At 51.7% G+C, this 21813-nt stretch overlaps 1 protein-coding gene across 3 annotated transcripts in view; it reads right to left on the bottom strand.

Annotated features, from left to right (window-relative positions):
* The window catches only part of LOC119845403 (discoidin, CUB and LCCL domain-containing protein 1-like), a 66126-nt gene that overhangs the window by 31484 nt on the left and 12829 nt on the right, over nt 1-21813 (bottom strand). For all 3 annotated transcript variants that reach the window (XM_038377661.2, XM_043506150.1, XM_043506151.1), the window contains exon 2: nt 18630-18851. In XM_038377661.2, coding sequence (XP_038233589.2) covers nt 18630-18851 — 222 coding nt within the window. The remainder of the gene's footprint in view (nt 1-18629; nt 18852-21813) is intronic.

The raw sequence follows: 21813 nt of genomic DNA, 5'->3' as shown, positions 1-21813 counted from the left end.
CGCTCGCCGCGTGGGAGGCCGGCTGCAGTGTCACTGCTGAGCAATACGGGCTGGCCCAGATGGCCCGACGCCTTCTGCAGCGCTGAGTCTACTTCCAAAGGGGCGGCCGAGCACAGCAGCAAAGTGAGCAGACACCCAGCAAAGTCCTCTCTGCTACGGATTATTGTAGGGTGCCCTGTGCATTCCTAATGGGGCCACCCCGTTCCCCCTCCCTACATCTACTTTTTACCCCACTCCATCCTCAAGGCCCCTTTCGCTGAGAGACTGAACAGGGCTTACACCTTCCTCCGCAGCAGCTGGAGCTCAGCTAATGTCAGACCCTGGATCCGGGACAAAACGGAACTGCCAGATACGATCAGACCTGATGTCTCATTTTCGAGCCCTTCAGCATCATCGACCACAGGGGTGCTGTGAGTCATGCACAATGCTGCTTCTCCCTGTCCCACTCAGGGGCACCCTGCTGCAGCCACACACGTTGGCTGGAAGTGAAGGCTCCTTCCTGCCAGTGCGCAGCTATAACAGTATCATTAGCAACAGGACCTTCCCTCCTGTAGGATCCCAGAGGGCTTCGTGTGGTGCTTATGTCCAGGAATCATTTTGCCCACCACTGAAATGCAGCCACCTCTGAGATGGAAGATGGCAGCTCTTTAACAGTGCACAGTAGTGCTAAGCAGTTTAGGATAGGAACTGATAGATACTGGGGTTGGTGCTGCTCCTGGCAGCCTAGGGCCTGTAAATGTACTGCAAGGGGTCAGGGGAGAATCCCCCCAGAGCAGGAGCACAGTAGGGAGGATATTAATGGCCCTACACTGCCCATTTTTCATGTGATGCTGGGGTGGGGCCTGGGGCAGGATGGGAGTACACATCCTATGGAGAAAGACAATGCAGACTATGGAAATTCTAGGCTGGGGCCTGTGTTGTTTGAAAATTAGGCCTTTAAAGGACCTCGTGCCCTACTGAGAGGAAAGGGGAGTCTACACCTCTCACCAAACTCTTGTTTCAGGCCAAGGATATGTTTACACCAGGGATAGTTGTACTGCGGGTAGGCACAGCTGCTTCCGCTTTAATCCAGTGAGTGCAAGTAACACTAGCAGAGAAGACTTGAGTGGCTAGCGCACATTGCTACCTCGGACAAGCCCACCAGGGACTCTGGGTGGGTACTTGGGTGCTGGCAAAGGCTTAGTCTGTGCAATTGCATCTACACTGCTAATTGTTATGTGCGCTAGCTAGATTAAAGCCAGTGTGGCTATGCCTAACAAGCCCCTGCTATACATACACCTTCATTTGGGGCGTAGATGGTCCCTTAGACCAGTGGCTCTCAACCTTTTTAGACTACTGTACCCCTTTCAGGAGTCTGATTTGTCTTGCATACCCAACTTTCACCTCACTTAAACAACTTGCTTACAAAATAAGACATAAAAATACAGAAGTGTCACAGTACACTATTACTGACAAATTGCTGACTTTCTCATTTTGACCATACAGACACTCCCTGGGTTATGCAAGACCTGATTTACGCAAATCCGCACTTACAGAAAAAGTTTGTTTTTTTGGTGTAATGGTCGGGTATACATTTCCGACTTACGCAAAATTTGAGTTACACAAGGCATTCTGGAACGATTGAGTAAGTCGGGGAGCGTCTGTATAGTTATAAAAATCAATTGGAATATAAATATTGTACTTACATTGTAGCGTACAGTATACAGAGCAGTATAAACAAATCATTGTCTGTATGAAATTTTAGTTTCTACTGATTTTGCTAGTGCTTTTTTATGTAGCCTGTTGGAAAACAAGGCAAATCTCTAGATGAGTTGATGTACCCCCTGAAAGACCTCTGCATACCCTGAGGGGTACACGTACCCCTGGTTAAGAAGCACTGCCTTAGACAGTGCTTTCTCTGGAAAAGTTTCCTTCACAACCATAAGGGCTAGAAATTTAGAGCCAGACCCTGAGCTAGTGTGAATCAGTGTAGCTGCTTTGACATCAGTGGAACTAGACTGGTTGACACTCGCTGAAGATCTGGCCTTAACTTTTTTTTTAACTGAAGCCTTAAACAGGGCATAATTTGAATTGGGAGGGGGCGGGCGAGGGCTGGGATCAGCATAGCTGGAGTTTGTCTCATCTGTCCTGAACTAAACAGAAGACCCCAAACTCACTTTGCTTCTGACCTGGCTGGAACCTCCCCATCTCTGAGCTGAATGGCTCGTGCCACCGAGTTCTGTATCAGTGGGGAAAATGCCATTGCACCGGCAATCACTTAAAAATGTGTGCTGAATCAGGCCAGCAACCCAGCCCATCTAACCAGGACAGGAGAATGGCAGGTTCTAGATCTCTCTCCAAGCAGCTTGGTGCCTGCTCATTCCCAGAGCCAGAAAAATATCTGCACTCCTTTGGGCTTCTGGTATGCAAGGCAGTGGCAAGACAAGACTCCCACAGAGTTCCCAGAATAATTTCTAATGAGGATCTCTTCTTAATTACGTCATGTCTGGGGATCGGGAGACAGGCAATCCTAACACTCAGCTCTTATCAGGCAGCCGGAATCACTTGTTCCACTTACTGGATAGACACATGCACTGGCTGGGCTGCCCCAGTATAAACTACTCTTCTTCACTGGAAGGGAAGTCCACTTCACAAATGCAAGCAGAACCAGTGGCTATTAATTCGGCTGATGGCCCTGAAGGATCGGGACAAGACTAAGGGGGCGTCTGTTTAGGCTCCCTGTCCCTCACCTTCCTCTTTGCACAAACCAGACCCAGCAAATAAACCCTTTAGGCCGCAAACCATTTACTCCCAATGAATTTGCCTGCGCTGTCTCCCTGATTAAAACTTCAGCTTAAGCAGCTGATGGTGCCAGTCAGATGGCCTATGGCAGGGGTGGCCAATCTGAGCCTGAGAAGGAGCCAGAATTTACCAATGTACATTGCCAAAGAGCCACAGTAATTGTCAGCAGCTCCCCATCAGCTCCCCCACCCCAATCCCAGTGCCTCCCGCCCATTGGCAGCCCCGCCAATCAGTGCCTCCTCCTCCCTCCCCGTACCTTCTGATCAACTGTTTCCTGGCGTGCAGGAGGATCTGGGGGGGGAGCGGGAGGAACGAGGGCATGGCAGGCTCAGGGGAGGGAGTGGGAAAGGATGGAGTGGGGGCAGGGGCTGTGGCAGAGCCAGGGGTTGAGCAGTGAGCACCCCCTGGCACATTGGAAAATTGGTGCCTGTAGCTCCAGCACTGGAGTCGGTGCCTACACCAGGAGCACATATTAACTTCGGAAGAGCCACATGTGGCTCCAGAGCCACAGGTTGGCCACCCCGTCCTGTCCCTTTGGTTCCTAGTGGGGCAGGTTCCCACATCCTCAAACCACCGTCACTGTTCTTCCCTTCACTGCTTTTGCAAACAGTCTTGGTAGAGAGGCCAGGGGCTGGATGGGCCATTCTGCTTTACTCTATCTATTGTACCACCCGTCACCATGGTCTGGGCACTGTCCAGAAATGCATGGAGCCTCAGGACTAGCAGCATGCCATGGTCCATGAACTCCCTCCACCCTCTGGGGTGGTCTCCCAAGGGCAGGGTGGAGGAGGCCCTGTGGCAGGGAGTTTGTCCTGCCCTGGTCTGCGGGTGGAGGACATCACTCCCCCAACTTGCCCCAGCTCTGTGTTCAGCGAAGAGCACACTACAGGGCCCAGTTCTCCTCTCTCGGATGCCAGGCAGGAGCGTGAACCAAGAGTAGCTCTGCAGAAATCCCTGGGCCTGACTCTGACCTCACGCAGTCTTTACACCAGAGTAACTCCATTTATTTCGGTGAGTGGCTCCTGATTTGCTGCAGTGCAAGAGCAGAGCAGAATCGGGCCCATTATAGGGACAGTTTGTTTAAATATTCCCTTTCTGCCAAGGTCCAGCCACACAGGGCTCTCTTGCTATATTTTGTGCTGCCCTCCCGTTCTGCCTTCTGGGCTTGCTTCCGGCAAGAGCCTCCAATGTGCTGACAATGTACAAAACCTTTTAAAGTGACAGTGCACTGATAAAAATCTTAGGGCCAGATCTCGAGACTGGCCCGAGCACCCTGGCTCATTGCAGTGAGTGGAGGGTAAAAGTACAGGTGGGCTTTCTGCCACTTTCCCACTTCTCCCCTGATCCTTGAGGCTGCTGGGGGCCAAACTGCACTCAGTGCAAGTTGGAGCCGTCTCATGGCTGCTCTAACTCTCACTGGTGGGTAAGTGTTTTGCTGGCCAGGATTCATGGAGAACATCATACTCTGGCCCCACCCCTAGCATATCCCCTCCCTGACCCCAGCCCAACCAGTAACACCTCCAACACCAGGAAACCAAAGCAATCTCTGCACCAGCTGCAGATTCCTACATGGATCAGGGGTTGCTTTAAATCTCCTTTGTGCTGCTGGACTGGTGCAAAAGAGGGTCAAAGATCCGTCCCTTGCATTTAAAATCACTGGCCTCTCCTCTATTGCTGATCATGGAGCCAGTTTAAATAGTAAGGGTCAGAGCCACAGCGGGTGTAAGTTGGCCCAGCTCCACTGACTTCACTTACACTAGCTGAGGATCTGGGCCTAAGTCTGGAGGAAAGGCTGGGCAGGTGGGTGGAGAATGCGGCGACTGTGAGACAATCTGAGGGGGTTTGCAGATGGTGAAAGGGAATCACAGAGCTGGCAGACACTTCCCACGTGGGGGAGGGTTTCCAAAAATGAGATATCATGCTCTAAAAAGGAGGTTAGTGGGACTCGGACTTGATGGTGAATAAAGAGCCAGGAAAGGTGATCTAGGCTTAAAAGTAGAGGTGAGTCCAAGCTGCTCAGATTAGGGTCTGTTCTGGTTCAAACCCATTACAGTGGACAGTGAACTTGTATAAGTCACTTTACTGCTCTGTGCCTTGGTTTCTCCATCTATAAAAGAGGGAGATTAATATTGATCAGTGGTGGACACAGCTTAGTTCACATTTAGAAAGTGGTTGGAGATCCTAGTGCAATGTGAAGGGTGGCTCTCTTCACAGCCTGTGTAAACTGTGGCTACATAATTTTTAACTACATTCACATATCTCCTCGGCTGATGAAAGGCTGAAGCCCAGAGGAAGCATGACAAGTTTAGACCTAAGCACCTGACTCATTCTCTGTAGCTTGGTTGGTCACTTCCTGCTGTATCTTCCCCCTCTCCCTTTCTTGCTGTGTTTAAGAAGAGCTCTGTGTAAGGGCGAAAGCTTGTCTCTCTCACCAACAGAGATTGGTCCAATAAAAGGTATTCCCTCACCCACCTTGTCTCTCCAATATCCTGGGACCAAAACAGCTACAACAACACTGCATATGCCGCTCAAGAGACACTTGTGAACTGTTGGAGGAATTTTCTGCGACATGCTGCCCAGACACTTGAACAAACCCTGGCAGCGCTCACATGGACAGAGGGTCCTTCACAAGGAACGTCACACCTCTCAAATACCGTGATGTTCGTTCCAGGCGTTGGCCCTTGTAGCACTGAGGACAACAGGAAGGACAAAAGAGGACTCATGGACAGTGCAAGGGATTGAGTCAGGACTCCCAGGTTCTATTCCAGGCTCTGACACTGATTCACTGTGGAAGCTTGGGCAAGTCACGTCCCCTCTCTGTGCCTCAGTTTCCCTGTCTGTACAATGAGGACAGCATTTATTTTCCCACCCCTTCTAAGATTGACACTTTTCTCCACGAGGTATACAAGCCTTCATCCTTACCTCAAAGAAGCTATTCATAATTGCTCATTTAAAGGCAATTTGAGAGGGATTTTTTTAAAAAAATGGGCTTGTTTCAAGTCTGGTTGTGCTGGAGAACCTGCTGGATCTCTCAGAGATGTTTACAGTGAGAACATGCATCTTAAATGAAATGGTGTCAGTCTTTAACAAAGGTTTCCCTACTCCAGAGAGTTCATTAGGCATTTGAGTTAAATAAATACGAACCAAAACAAACAATGGGACATGTCCTGAGAGGATGGAAATGAGGGTGGCACCACTGAAGTCAGAGTTCTATTAATTTTACATCAGGTGAGGATCTGACCCTAAGTTTTAAGCCATCTGGTTAAAAATCCCTTCCCCTCCAAATTGCTCAGCTTCCTCTATCCTGGCTCTTGTGATGTTGTCATTTTATGAGTTCTGCAGCCACCACAGAGTCTCAAAGGGCAGATATATTAACATGCTGTTCAGGACACCCAGAACTTTGAGCCACCGTGTTCCATCTCTGGCTCAGCAAGAAAGAGCTTTGCTGGAGATTCAACTGTGTCAGCTCCCTGCCATGCCAGCTTGTCTTCCTCATTGGCAAACTCCTCGAGACTCTATCAGTCTTCACCTTGCCTTGCAGGTGCGCTCAAATTCCCCAGAGACATCTCTCTGCGGCATTCGGCCATCTCCTGCAACACGCCCAGAAGTTACTACGTTTATTGCTCCTTTGAAGAGACAACACACTGCAACTTGCTAATAGAATGGAGGGTCTGGCAAACACTCTTCTTTCAAAAAGAAAAGCAGTACTTGTGGCACCTTAGAGACTAACAAATTTATTAGAGCATAAGCTTTCGTGAGCTACAGCTCACTTCATCGGATGCATTTCTCTAAGGTGCCACAAGTACTGCTTTTCTTTTTGCGAATACAGACTAACACGGCTGCTACTCTGAAACTCTTCTTTCAATTACAGCACTGGGTTGGTTGCTATTCAAAGTAAAACAAATTCATTAAATAAAAGCCAGGTAACAATGCTAAGGAGAAGGCATAACAATAGTATTGTGTCCAGCCGGATAAGCATTGGTGACACAATGTAGTGAACCACCAGTGGGCCTGTGGCACTGCGGGGAGGAAATCAAACCCTGAAAATCTTCCAGACCTGCTTTATGCATCGTAGAGAAGCAAAAAAAAAAAAAAAGAGAGAACCCAACTCCAATGCTGATTTCTTTGTGGGTCAACTTTCAGGGACCCCAAAGGAGACAGATGCTCTGAGCACTAAGATCACCAACAGCTTCTCATAACCTCTCTTCTTCTCCAGCAGCCTCCAATGCTCCAATTCCAGAGCACAAGTCTCCCACCTACTCTCTTGCCCAACAGCCATCCCTTCCAAATGGATTTCAACACCCCCTCTGCCCGCCTGACTCTCTTCCCACAGGCTCCGCTTTCTTGCTGAAAGCTGCCAAGTGTCACATGCCTCAATGGCAAGAGTGCTTGGATTTTGAAACCACCACTGGGTGGGGGGAAGAAAAAAAGCCCTGTTGAGTTATTGCTTCCGTCTCCCCAGCCACAGCCATCAGGGATGCAAGAGGCTAAAGCACAGCTCCCCAGCGCTGTTAGCAAAACCAGCCACGCTGCAAATAATCTGTGTCTGAAGCTTGGTTACTCACATTAGCAGAGAGAGAACCACATGTTGTAACCAGTGATGAGCTGTCAAAATCTTAACAACTGGTTCCTTCCTCTCTCCATGAGGGGGTCATTGCCCACCCCCGCCCCCCGGGACTCCTGCCCCATCCAATCCCCTGCGTTCCTTGACAACCCCCCAGGACCCTTGCCCCATCCACCCCTGTCCCCTGACTGCCCCCAGAACTGGGCAAGAGGGTCTCATGGGCCACAGTAGTGGGTGCCCACCCCACCCCTAAGAGCCAGAGGGACCTGCTGGGGGTGAGGTGGGGAGACCCGGCGGTGCTTACCTGAGGCAGCTCCCAGGAAGCATCCGGCAGGTCCCTCTGGCTTCTGGGGGGGGGGAGCGTAGATAATGGGGGGAGCAGGGGGAGCGGCCGCTCCCCCCACTGATCACATCAAAAGTGGCGCCTTAGGCGCCAACTCCGTGGGTGCTCCGGGGCTGGAGCACCCACAGGGAAAATTTGGTGGGTGCAGAGCCCCCACCGGCAGCTCCCCACCCCGTGCCCGGCCCCAGCTCACCTCCGCTCCGCCTCCTCCCCTGAACCCGCCGCCCTGCTCTGCTTCTCTGCCCCCCACCCCGGCTTCCCGCGAATCAGCTGTTCGGCGGTAAGCCGGGGCGGGCTGAGAAGCAGGTGGCGGCTTCCCGCTCAGGCCCAGGGAGGCGGAGGGGAGCTGGGGCAGGAAGCGGTTCCCCTGTGCCCCCCCCCATGGTTACCTGCTGCGGTGCAGGTGGCCCTCCTCACGCCCCGCTCCCCACTTTGGGCCGGTTAAATTTAGAAGCCCTTTTAGAACCGGTTCTCCCCTCGCGGAACAACCGGCTCTAAAAGGGCTTCTAAATTTAACAACCGGTTCTAGCGAACCAGTGCAAACCAGCTCCAGCTCACCACTGGTTGTAACCCATTGGTTCATTGTGTTACGTCTTGCTCTGCTAGTGGCTGGTGTCCACACAGGAAGATAAGACCCTACTACTGCTACCAGCTAATAGTTACTACTTTAGCTCAAGTGAGAGACGCCTGTTCCAGGTTCAGTCCCTGTTGCTGCCCTGTAGAGTGTGTGTGGAGAGTCACTGTGTTAGCACATTTCCAGTAGTCTACACAGGACTTATGGTAGCTGTTTATAAGAATTTAGGGCAGGCCAAAGGGATTTCAGTGAGCAAGGGACACACCCACCGTTGGTCTGTTCAGGCTGTAATTCAGAAGTGCTGCTGGATTCCTCGCCAATGCTAAGTTCTTGTCTCTCAGTATCCCTGAGCAATGCTTTCCAGCATCTCTGGTTGGCTAGCAGACTCCATCCCATCTTGCTGGATGATGACCTGGTTTCGATTATATAGGCCTTCGTCACCCCCGGGTAGACTACAACAATGCAGTTAGCTGGGCTTGTAGCCATCAGCCCCTGGGGAAACTCCAATTAGTACCAAACGCTGCAGCCCGTCTCCTCAGCAACACTGGCTCCTGCATGCACATCAGACCAGCCTCTGTTCTCTGCACTGGCTCCCCATCCAATACCAAAACTGAAGGCCTCAGTCCTTGTCTTCATGGTGCCTGGGCCCAGCACGTCTAGAAGAGGCTGAAGCTCCAGGATGGGGATTGTGGTTTGACAGCTCTACTTCTCAGGAACAATGGGACTTTCTACCAGAAAGCTCATCTGGGCAGGTGACAGAGCTCTCTGCGGCAGCGGTCTGAGGCTGTGGAATGAACACTCAGTGGGACAAAGGGCCATCACAAACCTCCCGCTCCAGGTGCACTTCTGCAGCTTGCCTTTGCTAACACACACAGCAGCATGTAGATATAAATGTCCCCCCCAAATCCCTACCTGAACAAAAGCCTCCATTGCAGACCCGATTCCCTTCCTGGGGACCAGAGGTAGATTATGGTTTTGTGGGGCCCTAGGCCAGGGCAAGTGGGGGGCCCCTCCCCATCCCTTCCACCTGTGGTTCCACCTGCCGGGGAGCAGGGTTGGGCACAGGGGTGCCCCAATTGGCTAGGGCCCAGGGGATGGGCCCTGTTGGCCCAGTGGCTAATGCGCCACTGGGGAGAGCGTGAGCGAGAGAACGAACCACACACACAATAGATGTTTGTCCTGTCACTTAATGCAGGACTGGAAGATGCTCAGATACTACAGGGATAAGGCTCGGAAAAGGACCCGACAAGAAGGAAAACCTAGGCTGCCTATCAAGCAAAGTGTCCTAAGGGTGCGAGTGACTAGATTGTGGAACAGTCTGTTATTGGGTAGCAGGTGCAAGTGCCATTGCTTGAGTCACTTAAACCTCAGGACGATGCATTGGCCAATGCACTGCAGGGAACAACCCTGCCTGGTCTAGGCGGACGGAGGTGACATGATGCTGGCCTGGGGGTGGGATGCGAACATGAGGGATGCCTGACATGGAGACCTAATGATCCAGTGTAAGTGCGATCAGAGTCTCTGGCCTTTTCTAGGCCCCTCCCCACTGATGTCAGCAGAGCTCAGCACTTCGCAGGCTGGCTCTTGCCCTGTGTTAGCGGTGGATGGTGCCAGAGCAGAAGCCCGATTGGCAGAAGTACTGAGCACCAAGAACCACACTTGAAATCAATGGGAGCTGCAGATGCTCAGCACCTCTGAAAATCAGGCCTGTACTGAGGAAGGGGACAAAATAATCATATTCGGGAGATCCCTGAGACAGGTCAACCCGACTCAATGGATCTGCACCTAGGATGGATTTGGCCCCTCCTGTTTTGGACTGCATGAACCCCAGCAGTGGCTAAGTTTACTGGTGGAAGAGATCAATGCTCAGCCCCCCCCATGGACACGTGAGGAATTCTGATTAAAAGCCCGTGGGTGGGATAGAAACGAACCGTGTAACCTTCCCCTCCCCCCAAGCCCTCTCACGCTACAGATGAGTCACCCCAAATTTAGACTGTGCATCATTAAGACCTTGTGTCCCAAGGCGAGAGAAGAGCCTCCAGCTGTGCTTTGAAAACCCTGGCTCTGGCTCTCTATGGATGGAAGGGTGGTGGTGGTGAGGGTCCTGTCTGGGGAAGATTCCCCTCTCCTCCATTCGGCCAGCCTTGTATTACTGCCAGATGGCGGCGTATGACACATGCTGTACCAGATGTTCCAGCATTACTGACGTGTTTGGCATGTGCCGATTCAGGCTAGAAAATCCGAGCTGCCCCAGTACACAGGGCTGCTTCGTCCAGGCTGTCCATGCAGCCGAGTCAGCTAAACACCCTGCTCTCTCCTGCATTACATCCGTCCTGCTGCGACAAGCAACCAGCAAGGTCATGACCACAGGGTCAGTAAATCAGACCCAGGAAGTTTAACCCTGCACAAAGCTAGCACCAAGCACTTTGTGTGTCGAGCTGGGGCAAGGAGGGCACCAGTTGGCTAGATCAGGGTTTGTGACACAGCTCTGTTACTATTCTTCTATCAGTGATCTGTCTATCTTATGGTTTTCTCTATCAGGCCGGTCGCTGTAGTAACTAATGATTTTCCACAACCCTCCTGGGACTCAGGTGAATATTATCTTCCCAGTTATGCAGCTGGAGAAACTGAGGCACAGAGCGGAACAGTGACTTGCCCTAAATGAGTCAGTGGAAGAGCTGGGAATAGACCCCAGGAACAACTGCTATAAATCACTAAACATCAGAGGGCCCAATCCTCCAACCAGCTTCGGTTGTATGCTACATACATCCACTTTTGACCAACCACCCCCAGCTCCAAATGCCCTTCCTGAAAGCTTTGGGGGTGTTTCGATCTGGGTCCAAGCTTTGGGGGAGTTTGGATCTGGGTCCAAACTTTGTGGCTCAGACTCCACTCACAAGGCAACACGTCACAAAACAAGAGGCTGCAATATCCAGTCTAGCCAAACTGCACTGAACACAAGACCAGAGATGGGATGGGGGACAGACGGGCTTTCAGTCATCTTTGCAGCCTCCAGATCTGGGAGCCAAACTATGAGGGCTCAGACCACGAGTGTAAATCAGAGCAGCCTTAAGGCTGCTCTAATTTAGTCAGGGTGCTTATGGCCCCTGGGTCTCTCCCAGCAGCAGGGGATTGCCAGCTACAGGGACCCTCTAGCCTTGCCCACTTCTCCTGGATATGCTGCCTGAACTGCTATGGTGCAGCAGTTGGAGTTGGGCTGCAGGGCTGGCTCGCTATGTAAGTATTGCTGTGATTCATCTGAAGTGGGGCCGATCACTAGCCAGAAGCGACATCTGAGTCAGAGTGAGTGAATCCCACATCCTCATCCTGCTCAAACAGCACTTCGGAGAGGCCTCTGTTTTCCCAAGGACAGGGCCAGTGAGGAGAGCAGCGGGAGGGACTGGAAGCCCCTCTTCCAACCACAACACTGAGCTCATCCTGTCCTCGGCCCCTCTCCCCCTTTAAACCAACTTTTCCACAGAACTTCCCACCCTGCTGAGCCCCGAGGGGCCTTCCCAGCTGTTCCAGCAGAGGAAGGGAGCAGACCGTTGAGTTTAACTCTCTACTGTTCACAGTGAGCGATAACAACAGGGATGCCTGCTCCAGCATGTTGGGATGAATGTTGGAATCAAAATGCATGAATCAGGGCCCAGATCCTGCCAGGTGCTGAGTGCCCCCAGCTCCTGCACAAGTCAATGGGATATCATTGGTATTAATGTGGCATCCTGGCTCCGTGTGTTGTGTCCCCTTCTAGTGGCTGGTATACACGTAGGAGAAGAGTCTACTACTGCTAGTAACTAGGAAGAAGTTAAGCCCTTAGTTCAAATGGTAGCAGCTCAGGCTTTGGATGAGGAGTTCCAGGTTCTATCCCTGTTGCTGACTTTTGTAAGAGTTCTGGCTGCTCAGCCGCTTTGAAAATCAGGCCCTGCGCTCGTCAGTTGTACAACTTCCTTTCATGCAGCATGGCCAGGTGCTAGATCTAAAGCTTTAGATGCCACTTTCGGGTCCTTCTGAGCCCTGCCCATCTTTATCTGGTTTGTCAAAAGTGCCTATCACCTTGCAATGTAAGCGCCAACTCTTGGGACCAAATCATTCAGGTCTCCGTGATGCCATTCCCTTCCTGGAGCTGCAGTGGCAGAACTGCGGACTTTGGCCCTTGCTCTGTATGTCTCTTATCAGCACCATGTGTTTGTATTAATTGTACCTAACTCTGAACCTTCTGGGGGAGCATGCGCATGAGTGAGAGTGTGTGTGTGTGTGAGCGAGTGGGAGGTATTTGTCTGAGTGTGCGTATATGTACGGGAGGCAGGTGGGGAGATGCACGTCTCTCGCACACTCCAGGATGAATGGCTGATGCAGCAAGAGTGGACCAATTCTAAATAAATTGTTTCTAGTCGCCTGGCAGACAAACTGCTAATCCTCCCTCTGCACAGAAACTTCGCTTAGGAGTCAAGCAAGGGTTGTCGACTCCCCCAGCTTCCTCCCCCCATCCCTTCCTCTAGCCAAGGCGAATGGGGTTGGCTGTTATTCTTATGAAGAGACAGTCACATGGCAGCCCTCTTACTGGAATCTACAGTCACACACAGTGTCTGGGAATTCGCCTGAGATGTAGCGTTAGCTGCCTCCTATGGGAAGCCCCTTGGACCACCTTGTGTGGTAGCACCAGAGTGAAGGCTGGGCTGAGAACAGAAAAGGAGTCCGGGTGGGGTTTTAGGAATGGCAGCAGTTGTGGCTACTACAGCTGTAACCCGCACACCTCCTGGGTGTGATGCTCTGTGTGTTGGCATCACAGCTCTTGGAAAGATAGGCTGCTCCCCAAGGCCGGAGCACGGTGGCGTGAAATCTCTCATTCCACAGCGCTTGCCTCAGCTGTGTGGAGTTTGCCAGCTGTGTAATTTCCCACAGCAAACAAAACCAAACAATGCTGAGGAGACTGGAGTGAGAAGCTGCTCTCCTGTCCCAGCAGCACGCATCCTGCCGCTCCGAGCCCCAGCTCCGGCAGAGCTTCCGCAATCGGAAACCCTTGGCAACCTGCTGAAGACGACACGCAGCCAGGAAAGCTTTGCTCCAGGCTAAAACTTGGTACAAAATTCCCAGCCTGGGAGCAAGGATCTGTTCATAGTGTTTGTGCCAGTCGGGAACAAGAGCCAGTGGGGTGAGCTATGTGGGCAAAAAAATCCAAGCAAAACTTACGCTTTTGTAACCAAAAAACAGCTTCAGTGTAAAGGCTACACTGGACACAAGCTGACCTACTGGGCCAAATTATTTGTTGGTGTAAATTAGTGCCTCTCCAGCTCTATTAAGAGGAAACCAGTGATTGTAGCCCAGTGTTCCTGAGCAACCCTACAATAACAAACCGCAGCGTGGTGCAGCCTCGGTCTTCATGAGCAACCCCTACAATAACAAACCGCAGCATGGTGCGGCCTCAAGGCTCATGAGCAACCCTACAATAACAAACCAGTATGCACGTGCATGAAAGAAAAGGAATTTTTAAAACTATCAGAAAGGAAACCAAATTCCATTTCAAGATATTACCAACAGATGGAAACAACCCATGTGAAATCGGGCACCCCCCCACTCCAGAGAGAGGCCCTTGGGGAGCAATCGCTTCCCTGTGGCCCAATCCCTTTTACTGGGTAGCTAGATCAGGCCTTGCAAGACGCATTAAAAATATACTGGCCACAACTCACGTGCAGCAAATGGCTCCCTGATTTGTTACCATATATAGGCAGCGGGGAGTCGGTGATGACACCGGAGGCCAGGGAGGCTCCATCCCAGGGGTGCCGTATACAGCCTGCGAAATGTCAGGAAAATGGCAAGCTCATTCCAATGGTTTAAAAAAATTAAATCTCTGTCTTCCTCCTGCTGCGAGTGTGTGAATCCACAGCCAGAGCCACCCTCGGCTACATGCAGTCTGCTGCCCTTGTAGCAGGGGGAGAGCACATGCGACTTTCTGCCTTCTCTTTGCTCTCCCAATCAGTGGGGGCCCCCCAGCTGCTTTAACTCATGGCCGCCTGCAATGGCCCCCAAGGCCCATTGCAAAGGCTGGGGATTGCTGGAGCACCCTGCTCTTCTCCTGGCATGACCCTGTGCTGGTGGCAGTGGGGTATGTGGCTTACAGCTGGTTATCCTGGTTCCATGCCACCAGGGAGATCCCCCCTTCATCAGAGGAAAGCCCACTGCTGGGGCTCAAAGCAGCCTGGCCCAGGGCCAAGAATCTAGCTCACTGACTTTAAAGAGAAGCTTATGCCTCCCTCCCATGCTGGCATTTGGTGCTCTAGAAAGGGAGACCAGGCCCCTGTGGGTCCAACTATCCCCTTGTGTTGCACCATGTGTGGTCATTTACACCTGGGCAATCTGAGTGTACCTGCCCCGGTCAGATTTATACTCACTTAGGATAGGTGGAAAAAACCCTATAATGGACAGTTAAGAGATAACCTACCCAGAGCAGAAAACACTTCCCAAACTCGGGCCACTAATGACTGGCTTTGTCCTGAAGCAGCAGGGTTTATATCCGGTACACACTGTTTGTCTTTCCAGTGCAGCTCTGAATTTCACAATTCTGCTCACCATTCTTGGCCGCAGTGAGATCTTGTGGCAGGGAGTTCCACTGGCCAATCATACACAGCATGAGAAGCGTATTTGTATGAAATGTGTTGTGTATTTTCATTATCATCACATCCTCTATAAAAATGTAGGGCTAGGAAAGTGATGATCCCCACCTCCCCAGATACATCTCGGGCCAGATTTACAGCATGTCGGGTGCTGAGCTCCACTTGAAATCTGGCCTTAAGTGGCACAGTGGGAGCTGAGCACTTGAAAATCTGGCCCTTATTTTGGTGTCTAATGGGACACTGAGCTCTAAGTCTGTCTATGGTACTTACGTGATTCCGTCACCATTGTAGCTGTGCACCTCACAATCTTCAATGTATTTACCCTCCTACCACCCCTAGTAGGCAGGACAGTATTACTTGCCCCATTGCACAGATGGCAAACCTAGGCCCAGAGACACTTGCCCCAAGTCTCACAAGAAGCTCATGGAAGAGCAAAGAGTTGAACCCAGGTCTCCAAGTCATAGTCTAGTCCCCTAACCACTGAACCATCCTTTCTGTCCTCACACCCTGTTACTGTTGCCCTTTCAACTAGGAGAGCAGGCTGGCCCTGATGGTCGGGTCATGAATCTGGGACTTGGGAGATCTGCGTTCAAGTCCACACTCTGCTACAGATTCCGTGTGACCTTGGGTTAGTTACTTAGCCTCTCTGTGCCCCATCTGTGCAATGGGGATGATAGCATTGCCCTAGGCGCAGCGGTGAGGAGAAGTCCATTCAGGACTGGAAGGTGTTCACATACTAGGTATGGGAGTTTATAGAAGTACCCGGGGTGGAGAACTTGTGCGGAGGGAGGAGACAGAACACAAGGGATTTTTAAAAGAGCCAGAGCCAGGAGATGTAAAGCTTTAACTCCCATGTGGGTCATGCCCATTAATGCTGGGAGCTCTGCAGCGCCCCGGGACACCCAGGGGCGGCTTTAAGCACAGTCCGTGGTATTTCAGAGTAGGAAAGAACCCAGGTGGGATGAACTTTTTTGGCAGCAACAGGGCCCTTGGCAACCGCATGTGGTTCTAGCTCCTAAACATTTACTCGGCAGTTCACATGGAGTGAAGTGTATGATGCCAAGATAAACGGAGCTGCAGAGGTGACCTGCGAAGGGAGAGAAGTTGCGTTGCTTTGCTCCTCTGGGCTGGAGAAAGGGCTGAAAGGGGGTCACCCCCCACCCCTGCTTTTTCTTTACCTTGGAAATACTAATGGCTTAGAGGGATTTCATGTGCTGGGAATAACCTATCCCTGCCTGGCTAGCTTCATCCCCTGGCAGGAGCTGCTATACTAATGGCACTTCCCAGCTAGAAGCTCCAGCCTAGCGAGCGTCTGAGTTGCACAAAATGTAGCTCAACATTAATGGCCCCTGCAAAATTGGGTAGCTGCCAGTACAAATAGGCATCTACCATCTCTCTCCAGGCAGAGGAGCAGTATGTGTCCCCCGCACAAGGCGGTGGAGGAGATGGGTGTGTGAGGTGAGGACCATGGACGTGGGGTGCATCCCCTGTGGTGTTGCATGGGCCAGGGGAGAGACGGGGCAAGGCCAAAATATCTACTGCTGCAGGGCTCCTCCTATCCAACCCCCCCACCCAGTAACAGAGGCGATGGAAGCCCCCTGACATTTACCCAACAATTGAGCTGCAGCAGCCTGCGCAGTGTGGCTCCAGTGCTGGGCTGCTAAACTCGGGGCCGGATCCCCCACCTCCAACTTCACAGCTGCCGTCGAGGTCGCTCGGGGCTTGCACGAAAGGTGGTGTGACCTGGGGCAGCAAATCCGATGGGTCGCATTCTCTCCTGGGGTAAACTGGAGCAGTTCCATGGAGGCCAATGAAGCTGCCCTGATTTACCCCAGTGGAGGACTGGGCCCCAACCCCTAACACAGGAGCCTAAACTACTTGCTACCAAATATTGAGTAAAATACGATCCTGGGGATTTGTCCTTCCTCTGAACTCTCCCCGACAGGGCTAAATACACTGCAGGGGTGGGCGCGGGGAAGAAAGCCCTGCAGAATAGACTGTAGGAACAGTCCCGGCCCTGGGGATGGACTCAAGGATTTAATAGGCATTTTCCGTCTCTGATTTCTATGGTTATTCAGAGACACATTTGATTTCCCTGCAGTGACCCTCTCCTGTGTCCCTTTGTCGGAGTACAATGGGGCCCTCTCTTCACTGTGCACTGAGCTTCCTGGATGCTTGTCACTCAGCGCCTCTTTGTCGGGCAATTCCCTTCCGGCTTCAGGCTGTGCCACTCCGCGGTTAGCCCCGTTTCCTCTTGGCTCAGGGCTGGTTGACTCCCCCTCCTATTGCCCGGGCAGCCTGTTGCGTGAGTGATCAGATTCCGGGAAGACATCCCCCTGGCAGAGATTTCCAAAGGGGAGGGGGAAACAAGGATTTCTCTGCAGGCAGGAGCCACTGCTCTGCCTGGCCTGTCAAATCCCTCTTACGTCCATTAAATCTCCCCCCGGAAAATCCTGGAAATATTTGGGCAATTTCTCAGCAGACAAAGTTAATTAATTTGCAGACACATCTGTTCCCGTCCCTGCACCCTTTCTCCTCTGTCATGACCCCCCCGTCTCATATGTCTCCTCTGTAAAAAAAAATTAAAAAGCCAGATTTTCTTGATCTTCTCCTTATATAGGATTTTGTGTAACCCTGGTCACAATCCTTCAATCGGATCTGAGCCCCACTGAGCTGGGGAGGGATCTGTTCCCAATTGCAGGCTTGAGATCTGGTAGCTCAGGCCTCTCGATTACTGGATCGTGGCCGGAGGTTGCAGGGCCGTGCGCTTTAGCTTGGAAGCTGGAAATGCCTCAGTCCCACTGGGGGCACCTGAGCTCCAAAAGGCAGCAGAACTGGCAGAACAGCACTGGCCGGTGGAGCTCAAAGGGTCAAGCCCCAGCCAGTGGGTCCATACTCCCTGTTTCACTGAGCGCTGCTCCATGGGTGCCTGTCCCAGGCCATCACCCGTTGGGAGTTCTGGGCAGGGTCAGTGGGTGACTAGGCAGCTCTGTCAAGGGAGAAGGAGCACCAGAGGGTGACTCTATTTCAGTCCATGGGCTCCACCCCGATACTGGGTGATTCCCCTGGACGAAGCTGGTGGGTCAGTGGTGATTGCAGCAAAGACGTTCTCTGGGCTAGGCCGTTGGGAGCAGGACTTGCTGTGCCCTATCGGAGCATCATGCCCTGAGACCTCTGGAGTTTGACGTCTTGCCAAACACTTGCTCAGGCAGAACCCCCTTGAAATGAACAGGTGGCGTTGGGAGCTGGTGGGGCAGGGACTGGGTCTCCCTCCCTTTTTGCCCAGCACTGAGCACCCTGATGGCTCTCAGTACATTATAATAATGGATCAAGAGCCTGGAGAGCAGGCTGCAGACCAAGCAGTCCGGCGTAGCACTGTGATTCTCCCCCCGTGGGGGTTAGCTCACCCCTAAGCACTTCCAGTACTCCTGCAGCCGTGCTGCATGCAGCCAAGGGGTCCACACGGCACAAGATTCCCGGCTCACCCCCACACTCCTTTCCCAGTCCAGCCTTGCTCCCTGCCCAAACGCTCCCTGCACAGATCCCTGCTGACGCTGTGCTCTGGGCATGCAAGGGGGTGCATGGCCTACCCATGCCCCACCCTCCCTGGTACTGCACTGGTTCCACTTCGCCTGCAGAGCTCCACGCTCACTGAAGGAGACAGGGAAAAATTGCCCCCGCATGGCCTGCAACGTCATGCATTGGTGGCTGCCTCTGCCCATGTGGCGAAGGCTGTGCCAGGGAAGTCCTTACCAAGGCTGGTGCCATCAGAAGGGGATGAGAGCAGCAAGAAGCTAGAAGCGCAGCGTTGGGAGGATTCGATGTCCATGTCCCCGAAGGCCAGGAGAAGAGAGCTCCCTTCGGCTGCCAGGATCCTCCACTCGCAGGCTGTGTGATTGGGATACGTGCCAGGGTAGTTCTTGGAGGTCAGCGTCCCACTGTGAGGTGTCAGCATGGTGTGGCCACATCCATCCCCTGGAACACAAGGAGGCAGGGTGAGAGATGGCTGGACGCATTTCAGACACTAGCGGCGCACATGCCTCTCTCAGCTGATACATCGGCCATGATGCAGCTCAACCAGAAATGGGCCCTGTAGTCCAGACACTAACTGACCCCTCAGAATCAAGGAGCACCCAGAGTGGGGCACTGGGAGCTGATTCTTAGGCTGCATCCCTGACTCTGTTGCTGACTCACTGAGCAATGCTGGGCAAGTCTCTGATCCCGCCGCCTCCAGCTGTGGGTGGCCTCTGACTTCCAGAGAAGCTGAATATCTGCCACGCAGCCACACCGGCTGAAATCAGCATGAGCTGTGCATCTCAGCACCTGGGAAATTCAGGTCCCAGGTGTCTCAAGTTAGGCCCCCAAAAGTAGGGGGAAGTGCTGGTCTTAATTTCTCCATGTCTGTTTCCCCACCTCTAAAATGGGGAAAGTAACATCCCCCCACCTTGCAGGACTGTTGGCAGCATCAATTCAGCTGTGTCTGTAATGTGCTTTGTAGCCTTGGTGGAAGGTGCTATAGAAGATCAAACTCTGTATGATTTATTAGACTTATTAATAACCACTAACCTCTAAGGACTTCTCTACATGGGGAAATAGCCCAGAGTACTCATATGCAGAGTTAAAAGAAAAGGAGGACTTGTGGCACCTTAGAGACTAACAAATTTATTTGAGCATAAGCTTTCGTGAGCTACAGCTCACTTCATAGGACACTTATGCTCAAATAAATTTGTTAGTCTCTAAGGTGCCACAAGTCCACCTTTTCTTTTTGCAGATATAGACTAACACGGCTGCTACTCTGAAATATGCAGGGTTGTTGCAGCTGTGTTGGTCCCAGGATATTAGAGAGACAAGGTGGGGGAGGAAATATCTTTTAATGGACCAACTTCTGTTGGTGAGAGAGACCAGTTTCCAAGCTACACACAAATCTTCTTCAGGCCTGGGAAAGGTCCTTAGGCAACATCTACACCAGCGAGCTTACCCGGCACAGCTGTACCAATGCAGGTGCGTCGCTGGAAGATCACTCATGTAGCTGTTCTATGCTGACGGGAGAGAACTCCCCAATGACATAGCGCTGGGCACGTACCACTTATGCCGGTGAAACTTATGTCGCTCCAGGGGGTGTTTTTTCCACACTCCTGAGCAACATAAGTTTTGCCGGCATAAGTGGCAGTGTAGACATGGCCTACAGGGGCTCTAAGGAATACAAGCAAAAGTGTCATCTACCTTTCTCCTTTTCAGATGCGCTCAGCTAATGATTTCGGGGCTTTTAAAATCAGCTTTATAAAAAAAGTCATTGGAAATGAATGCATGTGGATGAGAAAACAATCCAGTAACCTCACTCCTGCCATATCTATTTGGATGCATGTCTCTAATCAGCAGTATGTGTATTGCTTCATTTCTCACCACACGTGTGAAACCATTTCATCTGCTGTTTTCCTAATAGGTTTTAATGTAGAATCATAGAATCGTACAACTGGAAGGGACCTTGAGAGGTCATCTAGTCCAGTCCCCTGCACTCGTGGCAGGACTGAGTATTATCGAGACCATCCCTGACAGGTGTTTGTCTAACCCGCTCTTAAAAATCTCCAGTGACTGAGATTCCACAACCTCCCTAGGCAATTTATTCCAGCGCTTAACCACCCTGACAGTTAGGAAGTTTTTCCTAATGTCCAACCTAAACCTCACTTGCTGCAATTTAAGCCCATTGCTTCTTGACCTATCTCAGAGGTTAAGAAGAACAATTTTTCTCCCTCCTCTTTGTAACAACATATTATGTACTTGAAAACTGTTATCACGTCTCCCCTCAGTCTCTGCCCCAAAGCGTTTACATGCTAGACAAAGGATAGGAGGGGAAACTGAGGCACAGAGAAGCAAAGTAATTTGCCTGACAGAGGCAGGAATAGAACCAGAATCTCCTGACTCCCAGGCCACTAAACTGCACTGCCCCTTCCCCCATACCATTCACCCCAAAGTACACTACAAGCTTCAGGTGCTATGGAAATGCAGCCTTCTTTGGTGTGCGCCCATACTTGCCTAACCTCAGGTGCTCAACTGACTTCAGCAGAGCTATTCCTGATTTCCACCAGTGAAAGGAGAATGAGACCCATGGGCTTTTGCAGGTGAGCCCCCAAGATCTCAGCACTTTCAGCTCCGCAGCTGCACAGGTGTCACTCCGACTGATTCACCGCCGCATTACTCCAGTATTACACACCAGCCTAACTTCCCTGACACTAATGGACATCCCCTCCTTTGTCTGTCTCGGCCATTGAATTTAATGGAGTTACACGGGCACGAAAGGCGAGTAACAGAGTGACGAATCAGTCCCACTGCGTAAAACAGAGGAGGACTAGAGAGAGGGGTCTGGGTTAGACCAGCTTGAAAGCGAACTCCCAACTCCCACCATTCTCTGGAGTCACTTAAAATATTTTCCTTATTAAACATCTTTTTCTGGGTAATTTTTTGGGCCATAGGGCCAAGAAAAATCTTGGGAACTGGCGTGTGGGGAGCAGCCAGGCTGAAAATCCCAGATTTTTCAATTCCCCATTGTGGCCAGCCATGGATGAGATAAGAGGTTGGATGATCTTATGGCTAAGGGACTGGGGCTGGGCTGGGACTCGAGGGCCCCAAACTCCATCCCAGAGTCCCTGTGCGACTTTGGGTAAGTCACTTAGGGCCAGATTTTTAGAGCTATTCACCTCTCTCTGCCTGTTTCCCCACCCACCCTTTGTCTGCCTTGTCTATTGAGAGTGTGAACTCTTAGGGGCAGGGACTGCCTCTCACTCTTTGTCTGTACAGTATCCAGCACAATGGGGCCCCAGTATTGGCTGGGGCCCCTAGGTCCTATTGGAATGCAAATAATACATAGTGAAAAGAAGTCTCTTAGGCTTGGCATGTGAGCTAGAGGGTAGGGCACACAACTGGGAGTCAGGACACTGCG

Source organism: Dermochelys coriacea, chromosome 19 (assembly GCF_009764565.3).
Source record: "Dermochelys coriacea isolate rDerCor1 chromosome 19, rDerCor1.pri.v4, whole genome shotgun sequence".
Classification (NCBI taxonomy): Eukaryota; Metazoa; Chordata; order Testudines; family Dermochelyidae; genus Dermochelys; species Dermochelys coriacea.
The sequence above is the reverse complement of the archived record's forward strand: the minus strand, read 5'-3'. Positions and strand labels throughout refer to the sequence as shown.